General features: G+C 32.2%; 2 protein-coding genes across 3 annotated transcripts; one reads left to right on the top strand and one right to left on the bottom strand.

Annotated features, from left to right (window-relative positions):
• Positions 1-339: 339 nt before the first annotated feature.
• On the top strand, positions 340-12,231 carry LOC132745120 (DNA polymerase beta-like; the record flags this gene model as incomplete). The annotated part of the gene is given in 11 exon segments (XM_060733950.1): positions 340-464; positions 1,067-1,141; positions 1,732-1,790; positions 3,210-3,259; positions 4,577-4,628; positions 7,001-7,055; positions 7,551-7,623; positions 8,596-8,666; positions 9,318-9,404; positions 10,312-10,513; positions 11,491-12,231. Coding segments are annotated over 11 exon segments (944 nt in total), but the record flags the coding sequence as incomplete, so codon positions are not given.
• Positions 12,232-13,860: 1,629 nt separating this feature from the next.
• LOC132745119 (uncharacterized) lies at positions 13,861-17,662 on the bottom strand. 2 transcript variants are annotated; one of them, XM_060733948.1, is made up of 3 exons: positions 17,451-17,662; positions 15,836-16,000; positions 13,861-14,988 (listed from the first exon to the last, which is right to left on the bottom strand). In XM_060733948.1, the coding sequence occupies exons 1-3, from the start codon at positions 17,652-17,654 to the stop codon at positions 14,968-14,970; spliced, it is 390 nt and encodes a 129-aa protein (XP_060589931.1). In that variant the 5' UTR covers positions 17,655-17,662; the 3' UTR covers positions 13,861-14,967. The 2 variants fall into 2 exon arrangements, with proteins under 2 accessions (XP_060589931.1, XP_060589932.1); XM_060733949.1 differs by having other exon boundaries at positions 15,854-16,000.
• Between the last annotated feature and the right edge of the window lie 103 nt (positions 17,663-17,765).

Genomic DNA, 17,765 nt, shown 5'->3' with positions numbered 1-17,765 from the left:
CTAGGCTGGGACTGGATTTGACCTGATATGGAAGGCTTTTCCAATACCTGAGAGTATTCGGGTCCTGGATTTGAGCAGACTTTAAGTTACTAATGCTTAAAGAATTTTACTTATAATCCTCCAACATTTCAAGCAAATCTTTTGGTTAAACATCTTTTGTATATGACAAATCCATGGAATTATTGAATAAAGGATATGCTTCATTTAAAAACCTAATTTTATAAGGTGACTTGCCCCTAATTTGAAGAATCAATGATTTTCAATATTTGTAATTCTGGAGAAAGTTGTAACTAATTAATTTATCACTGTTGATAATAATTTGTGTATTTATATTTTCAGAGTTAGCAAATTATGAAAAGAATGTGAATCGTCAAATGCACAAATACAATGCCTACAGGAAAGCTGCTGGAGTCTTGGCAAAGCATTCAGAGAAAATAAAAAGTGGAAAGGAAGCCAAGGGTTTGGTAATTGATTAAATGGACTTGTCCAGCTTCCATTTTTGGAACATTCCATTATTACTTTAAGGTTACCAAGATAACATTGGAAGTTTGCCAGCCTGGTCAGACTTCGTGAATGCGCATGCTGGCTTTGCTTTAATCTTGTTGCAAAGACTCAACCCACTCAATTTATGCAGTATAAATGTTAAATTATATACTTTTATGATTTTTCTTCAGTTCATTTGAACTTGATGATATTATTTATAAACTGTTATTCCTCCCCGTTAGTGCAGTAACAGGTTAAGTCCTTCTTAATATATAATACGAGTTAACCAGTTATTGCATGAAGGTGATCATTGTGATATAATAACTTATTTAACCAGAGTGACAATGCATAGTTATGTAGAATATATATTGCTTTCAAGTGATTGATTCTTAAATAGCATGCTTTGTTTTATATGCCAGGGTAAAATATATGCTGCCTACTTTGAAAATTATGGGGTATATGAACTTTTTTAAATATATAAAATGCTTTCTTTCAGAAATTGTTTTGTAAATATATTTTTGCATTGGGTAAAGTTTCAGCAACATGTCTTTATTAACAATACTTTTTGTGATATCTATTGTAGGAAGGCATTGGAGACAAGATTGCCAAGAAAATAGATGAATTCATTCAAACTGGAAAGTTACAAAAACTGGAAAAGGTATTTTTGATAATAATTCAAAGCACTTGACAGCAGCATATCATAGTTATTTAACAGAGGCATTGTGGCCGAGGGTTAAAGTGACAGACTAGAAATCTAAGGATAGCTGGTCGTGTGTGTTCAAACGCTGCTAGTGGCATGATGTTGTTTCCTTGAGCAAGAAACTTTACACTCATTGCTTAGTAGTGGTTGGTTGCAGGAACAGATTTAATAGTGTGCATATAAGGCTATAAGCTTATATCTTCCTACACAATTGAACTAAAATCAATTCAGTATAAACTATCAGTGAAACTTCACGCATTTCTTATATCTTATATAAATCTTAAATATATATTTACATCACTGTAGAATGAACAAAGTTTTCATTTAGTCAGATAAATGTTTTGAATGTTGATTGTAAAACTATCTGTAAAATTGTAAAATTAACTGCTCTTAATTGTCAGTTGAGTTCAATTGATTGTTGCATTCTGGAGACTGTTTTTGCTCAAAACAACTTACATCATTATTAGGAGTAAAAGAAGGTTCATTCCCTGAAATTTATTTGCTTTGAAATCTGGCTAGAAGCCATAATGTTACTTTTTTTTTAATAGATCCGTGCTAGTGATACAAATGTTGCTATTACAGAGCTTACCAAGGTTACTGGGATAGGGTATGTTTTAGTTATCATTTATTTTATCATATTTTTAAAAAATAGTTATCATTATGGGTCTTTGAAAAAATCTTTCATTAAAATTAAATGTACTGAAATATATCATTCAACTCTAATGAAACATAAGCATCCTGAAAATGTTAACTCTAAAAAAAATTTACAGTCACTTTTTAATTTGTTATCTTTTTCTGCATTTGCTTTTTGTTAAATTAATTTTTAAATCTGAACTGAAATAAAATAAGCATTTTAAATGCTCAGAAACTGCATTAAGTTTTATGCTTTTAGGGTAGGAATGTAAGAGTTAACTAGTTATGTTAGAGTTAACTAGTTATGTTAGAGTTAACAAGTTATGTGAGAGTTAACTAGTTATGTGAGAGTTAAAGTTAACTAGTTATGTGAGAGTTAACTAGTTATGTTAGAGTAATGTAACAGTTATGTTAGAGTTATGTAACAGTTATGTTAGAGTTAAGTAGTTATGTGAGAGTTAAGTAGTTTTGTGAGAGTAAAGTAGTTACGTGAGAGTTAAACTAGTTATGTTAGAGTTCACTAGTTATGTGAGAGTTAACTAGTTATGTTAGAGTTATGTAACAGTTATGTTAGAGTTAAGTAGTTATGTTAAAGTTAAGTAGTTATGTTAGAGTAAAGTAGTTATGTGAGAGTTAAACTAGTTATGTTAGAGTTCACTAGTTATGTGAGAGTTAACTAGTTATGTTAGAGTTAACTAGTTATGTTAGAGTTAACTAGTTATTTGAGAGTTAACTAGTTATGTGAGAGTTAACTAGTTATGCTAGAGTTAACTAGTTATGTTAGAGTTAACCAGTTATGTGAGAGTTAACTAGTTATGTGAGAGTTAACTAGTTATGTGAGAGTTAACTAGTTATGCTAGAGTTAACTAGTTATGTGAGAGTAAACTAGTTATGTTAGAGTTAACTAGTTATGTTAGAGTTAACTAGTAATGTTAGAGTTAAATAGTTGTGTGAGAGTTAACTAGTTATGTTAGAGTTAACTAGTTATGTTAGAGTTTACTAGAGTAATGTTAGAGTTAGATAGTTATGTTAGAGTTAACTAGTAATGTTAGAGTTAAATAGTTATGTTAGAGTTAACTTGTTATGTTAGAGTTAACTAGTTATCAAAACTATAAGCACCAGAGCAGGTTTTTCATTTGAACAAACAATGAAATGGTTTACACAATGATATGTTAGATGAATTGTCAGCTCACAAATTTCTTATTAGTTAAAAAGATATTGAAATTAGACAGAAGTAAAAAAATATTATTAGGTGCAAATATGTCTATTTAGATTATTAATAGAAAGAGCACCATGATTTTATTTTGGAAAAACTACATACAATTATTATATTTTCTTGAATCTGTATATAGTATTTTGTAGTGATTTATAAGACAATGTTCCTCTTTTATAGACCAGCAGCTGCACAGAAACTGGTTCAGGAAGGAATCATGGGAATAGAAGGTAAGATGTTTGAAATTGATTTTATACAAATGTAGAATATTGCAAGTGTACAAACTGCAAAATGTTTAGAATGTTGTCAGTCTGTAAACTGCAACATGCATAGAATATTTTCAGTCTGCAAAATTTATGGAATGTTGTTAGTCTACAAACTGCAACTTTTATAGAATATTGTCAGTCTGCAAACTGCAACATTTATAGAATATTGTCAGTCTGCAAACTGCAACATTTATAGAATATTGTCAGTCTGCAAACTGCAACATTTATAGAATATTGTCAGTCTGCAAACTGCAACATTTATAGAATATTGTCAGTCTGCAAACTGCAACATTTATAGAATATTGTCAGTCTGCAAACTGCAACATTTATAGAATATTGTCAGTCTGCAAACTGCAACATTTATAGAATATTGTCAGTCTACTAAGAGCTTCCAAAGGTTTTATGGAATATTGTCAGTGTGCAAGGTGAAAAATTCAGTCCAGAAAAAATTACCTGGTAAATGATGCATAGTTGGGACAGGTTAATTAAATGATACAATGTACATGTATTTGAAAGTTTAGTAAGAATATTCTTAACTGAGATTTTATATATGATACATATTACATGAAATAGATTTGTACTTAGTGTTAAATTTATGTAGTTTTGGAAATTCAATTAAAATGATCTCTTGTTTAAAAGACAAATATGAAAAAATTATGAAATTTATGACAGTTAAGAATACAATGATGTTCAAGGTTTTTTCCGGCCCATTTTTATGACCGATATTGGGTCATGCTCCCAAAGTTCAAATTGTCTGAAACATCGTAACAATTATCTGAAACATCGTAACAATTATCTGAAACATCGTAACAATTATCTGAAACATCGTAACAATTATCTGAAACATCGTAACAATTATCTGTAACATCGTAACAATTTCCAATTCTGGGGGTCAAGTCATGTTCCCAAACTGCTGAGATATTCTAGAAGAATGATCTGACATGTTAATGTATGTGAAGTTGACCAAGTTGGGATATTGATGGATGTGTTGGTCTTAGGCTTATCAGTTTGAGTCCAAGGCATTAGATATTTTAATGTTAAAGACTTCATTCCACATAACCCATGTCACTCCAGTGTTGGTGTAAGTTGATGTGGAAAGGTTGCAGTAACACAAAGAAGGCACTTAGATTGGTTAAGATCTAGAATATAGAGAAACATGTATGCAACTTTATCCTAGAATATCGGTAAAAGACTGGTTACAAAATAAGCTAAAGGAGTTACAAATAAAGTAAAGTACACACATATTATAGCCTTGTGACTTACTGTGTAATATAATTTCAGATCTTAGGAAACATACGGATAAGCTGAACCATCATCAGCAGATTGGTCTGAAGTAAGTTAAGTTTTTAACAATTCTCGAACGTAATATGAACAAATCTTTCCAGCAATATAGAGCCGGTTCTGCCTAGTCTGACTAGGTTTAAAGATCCTGTAGGTTGTAACTGAGGTTGTATACCACACTTAAGTGAAATTATATATATGTATATAATTATGCTTATGAAACAATTTTAAAACATCAAAGAATATATAAAATATGTACTGCAAATATTTGTACATATTATATGTAATCATTAAAATATATGCATTAATTTCTTAATGAAAAATTTGACTTAGACTTTATAGAAAATGAATTTTTTATTACCTCCTTTATTTACATGAAATGTTAAATTCAGTAATATCTTTATAAATAAAGCTTTTTGGAACTTACAAAATTGATCAATCTTAATTTGAATATCATCTTTATGATATAAAACCATAATAAATTGTGTTACAGGATCTTTAATACTATTGACCAGGTTTTATACTATAGACCAGGTTTAATACTATTGACCAGGTTTAATACTATTGACCAGGTTTTATACTATTGACCAGGTTTTATACTATTGACCAGGTTTTATATTATTGATCAGATTTTATACTATTGACCAGGTTTAATACTTTTGACCAGGTTTAATACTATTGACCAGATTTTATACTATTGACCAGGTTTTATACTATTGACCAGATTTGATACTATTGACCAGGTTTAATACTTTTGACCAGGTTTAATACTATTGACCAGATTTTATACTATTGACCAGGATTTATACTATTGACCAGGTTTAATACTATTGACCAGGATTAATACTTTTGACCAGGTTTAATACTATTGATCAGGTTTTATACTATTGACCAGGTTTAATACTATTGACCAGGTTTTATACTATTGATCAGATTTGATACTATTGACCAGGTTTAATACTTTTGACCAGGTTTAATACTATTGATCAGGTTTTATACTATTGACCAGGTTTAATACTATTGACCAGGTTTTATACTATTGATCAGATTTGATACTATTGACCAGGTTTAATACTTTTGACCAGGTTTAATACTATTGACCAGATTTTATACTATTGACCAGGATTTATACTATTGACCAGGTTTAATACTATTGATCAGGTTTTATACTATTGACCAGGTTTAATACTTTTGACCAGGTTTTATACTATTGATCAGATTTGATACTATTGACCAGGTTTAATACTTTTGACCAGGTTTAATACTATTGACCAGATTTTATACTATAGACCAGGATTTATACTATTGAACAGGTTTAATACTATTGACCAGGATTAATACTTTTGACCAGGTTTAATACTATTGATCAGGTTTAATACTATTGACCAGGTTTTATACTATTGACCAGGTTTTATACTATTGACCAGGTTTAATACTATTGACCAGGTTTAATACTATTGACCAGGTTTTATACTATTGACCAGGTTTAATACTATTGACCAGGTTTAATACTATTGACCAGGTTTTATACTATTGACCAGGTTTTATACTATTGACCAGGTTTAATACTTTTGACCAGGTTTAATACTATTGACCAGGTTTTATACTGTTGACCAGGTTTTATACTATTGACCAGGTTTAATACTATTGACCAGGTTTAATACTATTGATCAGGTTTTATACTATTGACCAGGTTTAATACTTTCGACCAGGTTTAATACTTTCGACCAGGTTTTATACTATTGACCAGGTTTAATACTATTGACCAGGTTTTATACTATTGACCAGGTTTAATACTATTGACCAGGTTTAATACTATTGACCAGGTTTTATACTATTGATCAGATTTGATACTATTGACCAGGTTTAATACTTTTGACCAGGTTTAATACTATTGACCAGGTTTTATACTATTGACCAGGTTTTATACTATTGACCAGGTTTTATACTATTGACCAGGTTTAATACTATTGACCAGGTTTGACTGATTTTTTAGTCATAAAATGATGATCAGTTTCTTTAAAATAGAATCTTACCACTTCTTTTTTGGTTATTATCAGGTGTAAACGTATTAGAGTATTTTTTCTTCAGATTGAGGAACAAATCTTACTACAGGTAGCACTTTTTTCAACTTACCATTAGGAATATGATTGCCAATGATTGCAAACAAATCTATTGCTTCCTCAATTAGAAAATTTATTATCTCACAAAAACAGCTAGTTCAGTTTGGCCATCTACAATAATCAAACAAGTTTGGTCAATGTGAAGTATCAGTGGAAAGCAACTTAAGGCCGTCTGTGCTTTGTAGTTTTTGATATGCCAATAATTATGTCTGTTAATCTTTAGACATGGTTTTTACAATGTACATATGTTTTGAGTCATAGCTATTTTGTAATGCTTGGAAATTTATTTGTGGTTTTGTAGGCATTTTGAAGATTTTGAAAAGAGAATTCCACGAGAAGAAATGGTTGCCCTTCAGGTGAGTACACTGCAGATGTTCTAAGCTTATAAAGCATTAAGTTTTTAGACCAGTAGCTTTTACCTTTGGCTAACCCTGCATCATCCAAACAAGGGCTGTTCTTTTCAGCTTGTCTGCATATACATATATGTCATCATTACTAACATCACTTTTATGTTATCTGATATACTTTGGAGGTAATGCATTCTGAGAAAAAAATGTTTAAGTATATATGCATGTATATTGTAAAATGCTTATTATATTGAAATGGTTCTACACATTTATATCCAAATATAACATGAACTTGTAATAAAGAAAGACATGTTGATAGGAAGAGTGGCTGATAGATAACACTTAGAGAGAATTTTTTCTTGTACAGCATAAGTTATTAAGTTTTTTTGTATATTTTTTTCTTGTGCTATACTTGATCATAACTTGGCTGTAATAATATATTGTATAATACTTTCCGATTTTATAGATACATTACCTATAAATATAATTTGTTGATACCTTCAGGATAAGGCATTTGGTGAAATTATTAAACTAAGTCCAGACTACAGGGCAAAAGTTTGTGGCAGTTTTAGACGAGGTAAGCTTGACTGTAATAACATACTTATTTTGATCAGGAGAATACAAATATAGCAAGCTTTCATCAGTTCTATGAGTGCTATCATAGATAACTATCAGTATAGGATGAGGACAGCTTGCTCTCCATGTAATACACTTCTTTATTATACTACCGGTACATGTATTTGAGCGGCACCATTATAAAACCAACATAGTGCGTTTGCGACCAGCATGGATCCAGACCAGGCTGTGCTTTTTCGGGCAGTGTGATCAGGATCCATGCTTTTTGCTTACAGACCCTATTACAAGTAGAGAAACTGATAGCAAACAGCATGGATCCTGATCAGACTGCACGGATGCACATGCTAGTCTGGATCCATGCTGGTCACAAACACACTATGTTGGTTAACAGTTTTGTCATGGCACGGCTCATTTCATTTTGAAATCCCTCAAACTGCTCCATGTAAAAGACTTCTTTATTATACTACCTGTACCTGTGGAACTGCTAATGGACAGGAAAAAAAACAGCAAAGAAAATGGTTACTACATTTTCATATACCTTTTTTACATTGAAAAAAATAGAGAGAAATTTCATTGACAGATACTAAAATTATGCTACTAAAATTATTAACATCCTCATGGCTAAATACCTGTGATGTAGGCCTGTCAACTGCCCTAGTGTTGATTATTTTTAGGAAGTTAGGGGGAGGGGTGCTGATTTAATGACGATGTAAAAGTTGTATGATGAACAAAGACCTCTATGCATTATTCTAGTAACAAGGGGACTCTTGAGGAGAAAGTGATGGATACATTCTTGACATGAAAGTGGGATTCAAACCCAAAGCAAAAAAGGGCTATGAAGAACTAGTGTATTAAAGAGACATCAACCACCTGGCCTAAAGGCTCTTCTGTGTTTTTAACTAATTTAAGACTCTTATCATGTTATAAAGGTCACATTGATTTATATAGAACACTGTTAATTAAATTATTTCAGGAGCTGAATCTAGTGGTGATATTGATATCCTTCTGTCACATTCTTCATTTACATCTACCTCGAAGAAAATGGTATGTTTTGTGTTATAAAGGCTGGCAAACAATCATATGTACAAATAGATGGGTTCAGAAATTATTATCTTAAGCTAAGCTGTATAGAAAGCTTGTAGTTAATTTAAAACACTACTGCTGTCTGCTTCCTTATATTAAAGTACCGAGTCAAAGGTAATAAAGAAATTCTTTTAGCTTAAACTCAAATCTCTGGTATTTGATTAGTCGGAAACTTCCACAGAATGTACACTGACCAATGAAAATCCTAAGATTTGAGACAGAACTCAAAAAACAGTTTTAAAACCTCTTGGCCTGTATTCATATTAAGAAACATGATTGTAACTCAAGTAGCACTCTGTCCTGCATCTAGTTTATACAGTTACGACAGGCAACAATGTTCTGTTTAATTAGACATTTGTTGAAACACTGCAAACAAGTTATTAATTTACATTTATGTTTTACAGATTTGAAAGACTTGGCAGACAGCCATTTCTGTTAATTTAATGAGATTGTGTCAGTTTGCTGGAACACTATACGCTCGTAATAGTCTACCATAATGTTCTTGGACAAACTGCAAGCATTTCTTGATTTGCTTTCATTTGTTATTTACATATTATATTTGAAATTTTTCAAATACACTAATATTATGTAATTTATCTTGTATGTTTTCAGCCAGAGTTGTTGAAGAATGTTGTGGAGCAGCTAGAAGAGATAAAGTTTATAACAGACAGGTTATCTCTGGGTGATTCCAAGTTTATGGTAATGTGATGACTTTTGTTTAAATGATTTGTTTTTCTTTCATCCAGAATGAAACATTAGGTTAATATATAAAATAATATGAAGGCAGGGTATAATGATTAGTGTACGGCATCCTAGCATTTAGTTTATACAAATTTATTTTAGTTTGTGTTGGAAGCTATAAGCTTATTGAAACACTCACAAATTCATTCAGGCATACTTGAAAAAAAATAATCTGGTATTTGCCCTGTATTCTGTTTAGAAGAAATATAATACTCAGGCACTCGCTTGTGTCTGAAATAGTGCATGGAGGGGCACCTGAGGTCTTCCTCCACCAGTAAAAGCTGGAAAGTTGCCATATGACCTATACTGTGTTGTTGCAATGTAAAACTTAACCTACCTGACTTTTCCTGGATAACTATACAGTAATTACCCAATGACTAATAATCCCTTGTGATCTCTAAATTTGTAGTAAGCAGCAAATGACCAATAAAGCCAATATCTGCGGTCATTTGTCACAGAGATTTTTTCACCTTGTCCTAGGATTCAGCTTCCACTGGATCACAAATCCAATGCTGTACCTGTTACAGGCAGATTGGTTCAATATCAGATGATTGTCTATACTGTACATGATCAATATATCTGTCATAAGTCTTTAAAGTTGCTTTTTTAAAATTTAAAATATACTTCAACTTCTTCAAGGCAACACCCTATGGCAGGCAAAGAGGTTGTACAGGGTCTCTTTGCAGAGATTTCATGTCATTAAATTCAGTTTAAGAGAATTGCATGAAGTATAATTGCATAAAAGAAATTTCTTGTAGCAGTTTAGATGATTTGAATCATGTGTATGGCACTTTTGTCAAATGAAAGTCATTTTTACAAACATGCAGTATTATAGACTACACAAAATATATGTTACACATTTCAGGGTGTATGTAAGATGCCTGACACAGATGACAAGAAGTATGCATTTAGACGTATAGATATCCGACTACTACCATATGATCAATATTACTGTGCTCTACTGTATTTTACTGGCAGTGATATGTTTAACAAAGATATGAGAGGAGTGGCTCTAGAAAAAGGATTTACTCTCAACGAATATACACTCCGTCCTTTAGGAAGTACAGGTATTATATTTTCTCTGTATACACTCCGTCCTTTAGGCTAACCCTCTTTATGCAGTTTTTTTTAACCTACCTGGTATTCTTGGAATCATTTCCCTTCTATTTTTCACGAGTTATTGCCCCTGAATTGATAAAAAATAAATTTTAATTATTAATTTGGTGGGGGACACCATTTAATTAACTGCTTATCTCATGTCAGTTTGGCCAAGAAGTGCAGTTAATGGTGTTTCAGTTATATGTTCTAGGAAAATAATTTTTAAAATCTCCTTCAGTTTTCTGGGGGAAAAAAAACAAAACAAACAAAACAAGTATGAACTATGGTGTGTTAAATTGATGGTGCAACACTATTTCTTACAAGTTTATCAGTACAGTTTCATACTTAGTCTTTCCTGTCAGTATAGAACCAAAAATGTGAGGTCTGAAATTGTTCTATTGTCTATCAACTTCCAAATTTTCATAGTAACATCCCTAAAATTGGTAATGGGCTGTTTTAAAATGGAAATCGGACAAGTCCATTCAAGAAATTCGGCAGGTTACAGCAGAAACATCTTCAGATATGTTTTAATCTTTACAGAATTGTAATTGTTCTTAATTAATATAAATTATGTAAAAATCACACAAAATGAGATTGTACTTGGCCTAGGGCACTTCTCACCTTATGTTGTCAAAAATATACAGAATTTCTCTTACTCTGTTAGTAGCCAATCAACCAGTACTAAGCAACGAGTGTAGTTTCTTACTCGAGGAAACATCGCCTTGTCCCCGATTGGACTTGAACCCACACAGACAGCAATACTAAGGTTACTAGTCCGACACGTTAACCACTCAGCCATGTCCCTCTCTTAACAGCCTTATTGATATAGATTCTCATCATAATTTCTGTATCGTCATTGCAACCAAATAAACATATTTACTTCAGTTCTGAAGTCGATACATCAACAGAAAAGAGCATTTGACATAAAAAAAAATAATTATTTCAGGGGTACCAGGAGAGCCGTTGCCTGTAGAATCAGAGGAAGATATATTTGATTACCTTGACATGACCTACAAAAAACCATCAGAGAGAAATGCTTGATCTAAAATACGAGAAAACCAAGATGTGTAATGGATAAAACTGAAAATTACTAGATACCTATAGAAAAAAATTAGTTTCTTCAAACTTACCTATGTAATTTTGCAAGCAGGTGTCAATAGTAGCATTTCTACAGTATAAAGGTTTTTAATGATTTGATAGTCGTTAATGAACAAGATTTTTGTCAGTGCCATTTCAAGGTTGGGACTTCATTTTGTACTAAATCCTGGTTTTGGTCAATACCTTAACAGATTATAGATGTTGTTAATGCCACATGCCTCCAGTTGAGCCAGAATATTTAAAAAAGAAAATTAAATTTGAGGAAAATTGCCTAAGATTTTAGGAAAAGTAAAAAGATTCAAGTAATAATTTACTAGTAATGTGTGATTAATGATTTTCAGTATTAGCAACTGTACATGTTTATACTTATATACTATTGCAATAAGGGCAAATTTTGTATATTTTGACCAATTTTTGGTAGTTTACATGGGTTGCAAGTGTCATTAATAATGTGTAAATTGCTTCCATTTGGTGTTACAAATAAGATATTAACGGAATTGAAACATGTCCAGCTTGTGATAGAAGTATTTGACTAACTGTACGTTTTATAGTCTATGAAGTAGCAAATTCAAAATTGTATATTACTTGTCTTCATCTTCAATGTATTTACCATTTGAGCCGCGTCATGACAAAACCAAAATAATGCCTTTGGGACCAGCATGGATCCAGACCAGCCTGCACATCCGTGCAGTCTGATCAGGATCCATGCTGTTCACTATTGGTTTCTCTACTTATTTTAGAGTTTGTAAGCGAACAGCATGGATCCTGATCAGACTGCGCAGGCTGGTCTGGATCCATGTTGGTCGCAAACGCACTATGTTGGTTTTGTCATGACGCGGCTCATTTATACCATTACACGGTTTGAAAAAAACTGAATTACCATCATTCATGTAAACAAATACAATCATTTTACGAAAATGATTCTTTGCTCCAAAATTTGTCAACATTATAAATGTTCACCATTTACATTATTCTGTAACAGATATCAGTGTTGTATATTTGCATAGTTTTACGTGCATACATGTTTCAGGGAGCATTTGCTGTTTGGTACCATTTTTGTAATTTGATACGCAATGAAATTACATTTACATTGTACATGTATGTATTTTTATGTTCAATGTGGTATTAAATTGTGTACATTGTAGTGAACACAGTGTGATTAAATATTGTTGCTTTTATTTTATTACGCTAAATTACGTTATGGAAATGTTATCAGTCTGATTTTAGAAGTTGTCGTCATTGTTCATTCAAGAATTTTTTGGTTTACCTTAGAAACCAAAACAGTCTGTCAAATGTATTTGCCCTTTGTTTTTTTAAATTAAAAATTTAAAACCGAAAAACCCAGATTTAAGGGTTAAATGTTGCCGAAAAATTTTTTCCCCCGCATAACTTTTGAAGGATTTCGGGGTATTTTTTTGGGGGAAATTTAAAATTGAATTCATAAAAATAAATTATTTTTGGTTAATCCCCTTTTTAAGTGGTTTTTAACTTTTGGCAGTTTTATGGGTTTAAAATTTTGCATGAAAAATTTTTTAATAAAAACAGGGTCAAGCCCCTTTTAAATAATTTTTAATAAGTATCCCCCTTTAAAAAAGGAATATTTCAAGTGTAACTTTTGAAGTATAAAATTCTGTTTATATTTGGCTTGCAAGTTTAGTCTGCACAATGTTACCCAGCCTCATAAAATTTTACTGAAAGTGAATGACTTATTTTAAGCATAACTGTAGTCCTGCCAACCCCATATTTATAGGTTCAAATCAGTCCCAATATTTTTCCTACCCTTTCAACAGCACTTTTTCCTTTAAAATTGCATTCCAAAATTTTTGTAATAAATTAAAAGGTGTTTTTTTTTTATATTTTTTTGAAAAATCAAAACTAAAGTAAAAAAAGTTTAGGGACAAAATTTTGGCTAGAGGCAAAACCTTTTAAAAAAAAAATTTTTTGGGGAAAATTAAAAATTTTTTTTTGGCCCTTTTTGGGTAAAAATAGTTGAATGAACAAGTAAGCCCACACATGAAGTTTCAATGTTATACATTTATAAATAATTTATGTTTATGACCATAAACAAAAAACTTAACCAATGCAGACCGGTAATGACAATACTACCATTTTTTCTTTCTTTGAAAAGCAGAGCTAAGTCTCCTTGCTTACCTAAATTAACCTTATCAAAAGGTGCTCTTCAATAAGAAATTGTCAAAGAACAAAATACAAACCAATATTAAGTCAATGCAATTATTTTATTCATGTATCAGAATAATATACAACGTACATTCTCTATAATCAGAGGGAAAATGCTAAGCATTCTGTTAAATAACAGAAAAAAGAACAAGGGGAGTTAATCCCGCTTGGTAACCATTCAGCACAAAAGGCAACAGAAAACAAGGGGAGTTAATCCCGCTTGGTAACCATTCAGCACAAAAGGCAACAGAAAACAAGGGGAGTAACTTCCACCTGCTAAATCATTCTGTAACATTAGTAACAACCACTAATGTTTCGTGTCTACATCCAGTATCACAAGTATTGAGAAAAAGTCAATAGTCAATATGAAATGAAAATTTTTCTACATCTATACAGTATTGCCCCTCGCCTTCCTAACGACAATGTAGCACTCCGATTCACCTACATGTGATCACTCCACATCAGAATGAACCACATTGCAAGTTTAAAATCTAATGTCACGATTTTCCTATGACCGTTCAAAATAGCATAGTAGTCTTTTTTTTTTAAATTACAAATTTTTGTTTATCAACGAAGATTTTCACTAAACAACATCAAAATCTAAACACACAAAATATCTTAATTCAAAAGTTTGCGGCAATTTCCATTTTTTCCCCCCATTAATTATTGATCGTCTTGTTTTGGGGGAAAATATCAATTTTTCATTTTGAGATGTTTCACCTCGTGTATGTATTTATAAATTCATATATTCTTTTACGACTCACGGAAACATGCACTAACTGTATGTTATCTCTAACTAAATCACCAAAGCATTGAAAGAAGTAAAATAACCCGTCAAATATTATATATATCGACAATTTTTAAATAAGAAATCATCAGAAAACAAGTAAATAATTATAATAATAAAAATGATCTGATTTTTTTTTCTCTATAGACTACTCCCATTTGTTATTATAACATGTTTATATAAGGTGTAAAATGAGAGAAAAAGGGATAAAGATGTAATAAAAGTAGTAAATCAGGTGATGGGACAAAGTTCGAGTAAATTCTTTGTGACAAGCTCTAACGCACGGGCAATCCCCATAAAAGCAAGCTTTCACACACACCAGACTGGCCGAGGTGGCACACAACTCCCAGAAACCTCTTGTCATTTGCTCCAGTTCCACATCTGTAAAAACAAACCAAAGAAAAAACTTTATTACTTGACATCATTTTTTTTCCAATAAATGTTCAACAATAAAATTGGACATGGCACAATATGACACAAATATTTCTAGTTATGACCTATATCAGTTAAAATTAAATATTAAAATTTCTTATATGACAAATTCAATCCACCTGCAGACCTTTAGCATATTAGTAATACCTATCAAATAAGCATCTACATACCTTTTAAACAATCATTGCAAAAAAATTGATAATGTTTTCTAAAAAATCAGCGTAAATTTAAATATTTTTTTCTCCTTGATATATAAAATGTCAGGCTAACGGTTCATCCCGGACATTAGATAATAGATGAGGTTTTGTAAGTCACATAATACTTGTCGTTATATGCAGACTTTTCACCTTTTAAAATGGCGGAGGTAGTTTTGATGTACAGATACATTAATTACATCTGAAATGCATGGAAACAAAAGTAAAACCACCAACCTCCTGAAAGCTATGCAGAGAGCTCCCTCAACCGACAGAATGTAAAGTCCTTAACAGGTATGCAACAGTGATATAGTGTCAGTGATAAGTCAGACACATTTATTGTGTAGTGAAAATGAAATGTAATTCTCAGGCTCTAAGGGCTCAATAATAATCTGCTTAAAAGAATATGTATCATTGTTTATCAACATTAACCATTTGCAAGTAACATTGCAAAACTTCCACAATAAAGCTAAATTATCATCGGAAGACTATATGTATCAAAATGTAACATTTTTAACAGAGGTACCACAACATTCAAGTTACTCGACCATCACCATCAGAAATGTTAACGCCACAACAATTATTCACGGCCCTTACTATACCTTTTTCTTGCCACTCACCCCCGATTCGTGGATTTCCTCCGAATTCGGGGTCTCCACTGATGGACTCCACATGCTTGGCAGACTGTCTCCTCCATTACCAAACCCACCAGACGGATATGAACTTCCAACACCATTGAACAAAGGCATTGGTGGTAAACCAGAACTCTGAAATACAAGAGCGATCAGTAATCACATGTGTCGCCTCATGATGGCCAATTTCATGTTGGGACAAATTTTGTGACAGACGGACTGACAGACAGACAGTGCACAACTAGACTTTGTACTGATCATTCCTGTAAAGTTTGGATAAAATTGCACCAGTAGTTTATGAGGAATAGTCCGGACAAGCTTTTGCGTATCTGGCAACACACAGAAAAAAACACCTTTTTATCAAAGGGCCATAACTCGGCCAAAAATCATTCAACCGAAAAACCCGTGCAATATGTGCAAGGACTTGAGCTACAGATCAATCCTGTAAAGTTTCATTGAAATTGCATTAGTGGTATAAGAGAAGTAGTCTGGACAAACTTTAAAAATAAAAATTATTAAAGGGCCATAACTCAAACAAAAATCATTGAACCGAAAAAATGCTGACAATATGCACAACTAGACTTGGTACTGATCATTCCTGTAAAGTTTGGATGAAATTGCACCAGTAGTTTATGAGGAGTAGTCCGGACAAGCTTTTGTGTATCTGGCAACACACAGAAAAAGAAACCTTTTTATCAAAGGGCCATAACTCGGCCAAAAATCATTCAACCGGAAAACCCGTGCAATATGCGCAAAGACTTGAGCTACAGATCAATCCTGTAAAGTTTCATTGAAATTGCATTAGTGGTATAAGAGAAGTAGTCCGGACAAACTTTAAAATTAAAAATTATTAAAGGGCCATAACTCTGACAAAAATCATTGAACCGGAAAATCCTGACAATATGCACAACTAGACTTGGTACTGATCATTCCTGTAAAGTTTGGATGAAATTGCACCAGTAGTTTATGAGGAGTAGTCCGGACAAGTTTTGTGACGGACAGACGGACAGACAGACAGACAGACGGACAGACAGACGACGGAGAAGTGATCCCTATATGTCGCCACTACTCCGTAGAGGCGACACAAAAATCATATTTAAGCATGATTGTGAAGCTTTTCTCTGCAGACAATTCAAACATTAAGGAAACAGTATTTTATACACAAGTCTAAATTAAGTCAGTGACCTAAAAAAAACTCTGAACAAGGATATGCAGAAAATAAGCATCCATATATTTATAAAAAATATCTAAAGACAATGACTTTACAAAAATTACTTTTGCGGTATTAGTGTTCTATACATACTAAACAGTAAAAAATATTATTTTTCAAGGAAAATTCTAAGTTCAAGGGGAGATTAATCTAAAAATATTGGTGCTAGAGTTATGAACCTTGTCACATAAGATGTGGTTGATGATAAAGAACATATATTTGAAGTTGATACCTTAGGAAATGAAAAGTTATAGTGAAAAATATTTTAATGCTCTGAAATCTGGAAGGGGAGAGTAGGACAGCTCTCCATATACTTTGTATAGTTGAGCTAAAAACCACCATAAAACTGATAGATCATAAAATTGATAAACTTACCTGGCCATATTGAGAGAAGTTTGGATCTGACAAGTCTTCTGAATGTCCAGGACTGTGATTATCCAGATTTGGTACCCTAGCATCACCGCCTGGTCCAGGATTGGTGGACATGGTGCTCCCTGCAATTACAGACGTAGAGATGACAGAGGTCTGTAATGAAGCTGTGGTCACACCTGGAGCTGCTACTTTAGAATTCCAATCCATTCCCAGTTCTATCAAATGATGTAATAAGTATTGGAGCAATTTGTACTTGGAAGAATTTCAGATTTATTCACAGTAATAAAAAAATTAAACCAAATTTTATATTTTAAAGTA

Source organism: Ruditapes philippinarum, unplaced genomic scaffold (assembly GCF_026571515.1).
Source record: "Ruditapes philippinarum isolate M1 unplaced genomic scaffold, ASM2657151v2 ctg9888_1_1_1_1, whole genome shotgun sequence".
In the NCBI taxonomy this organism is placed as follows: Eukaryota; Metazoa; Mollusca; class Bivalvia; order Venerida; family Veneridae; genus Ruditapes; species Ruditapes philippinarum.
This window is presented reverse-complemented; position numbering and strand designations above follow the sequence as displayed.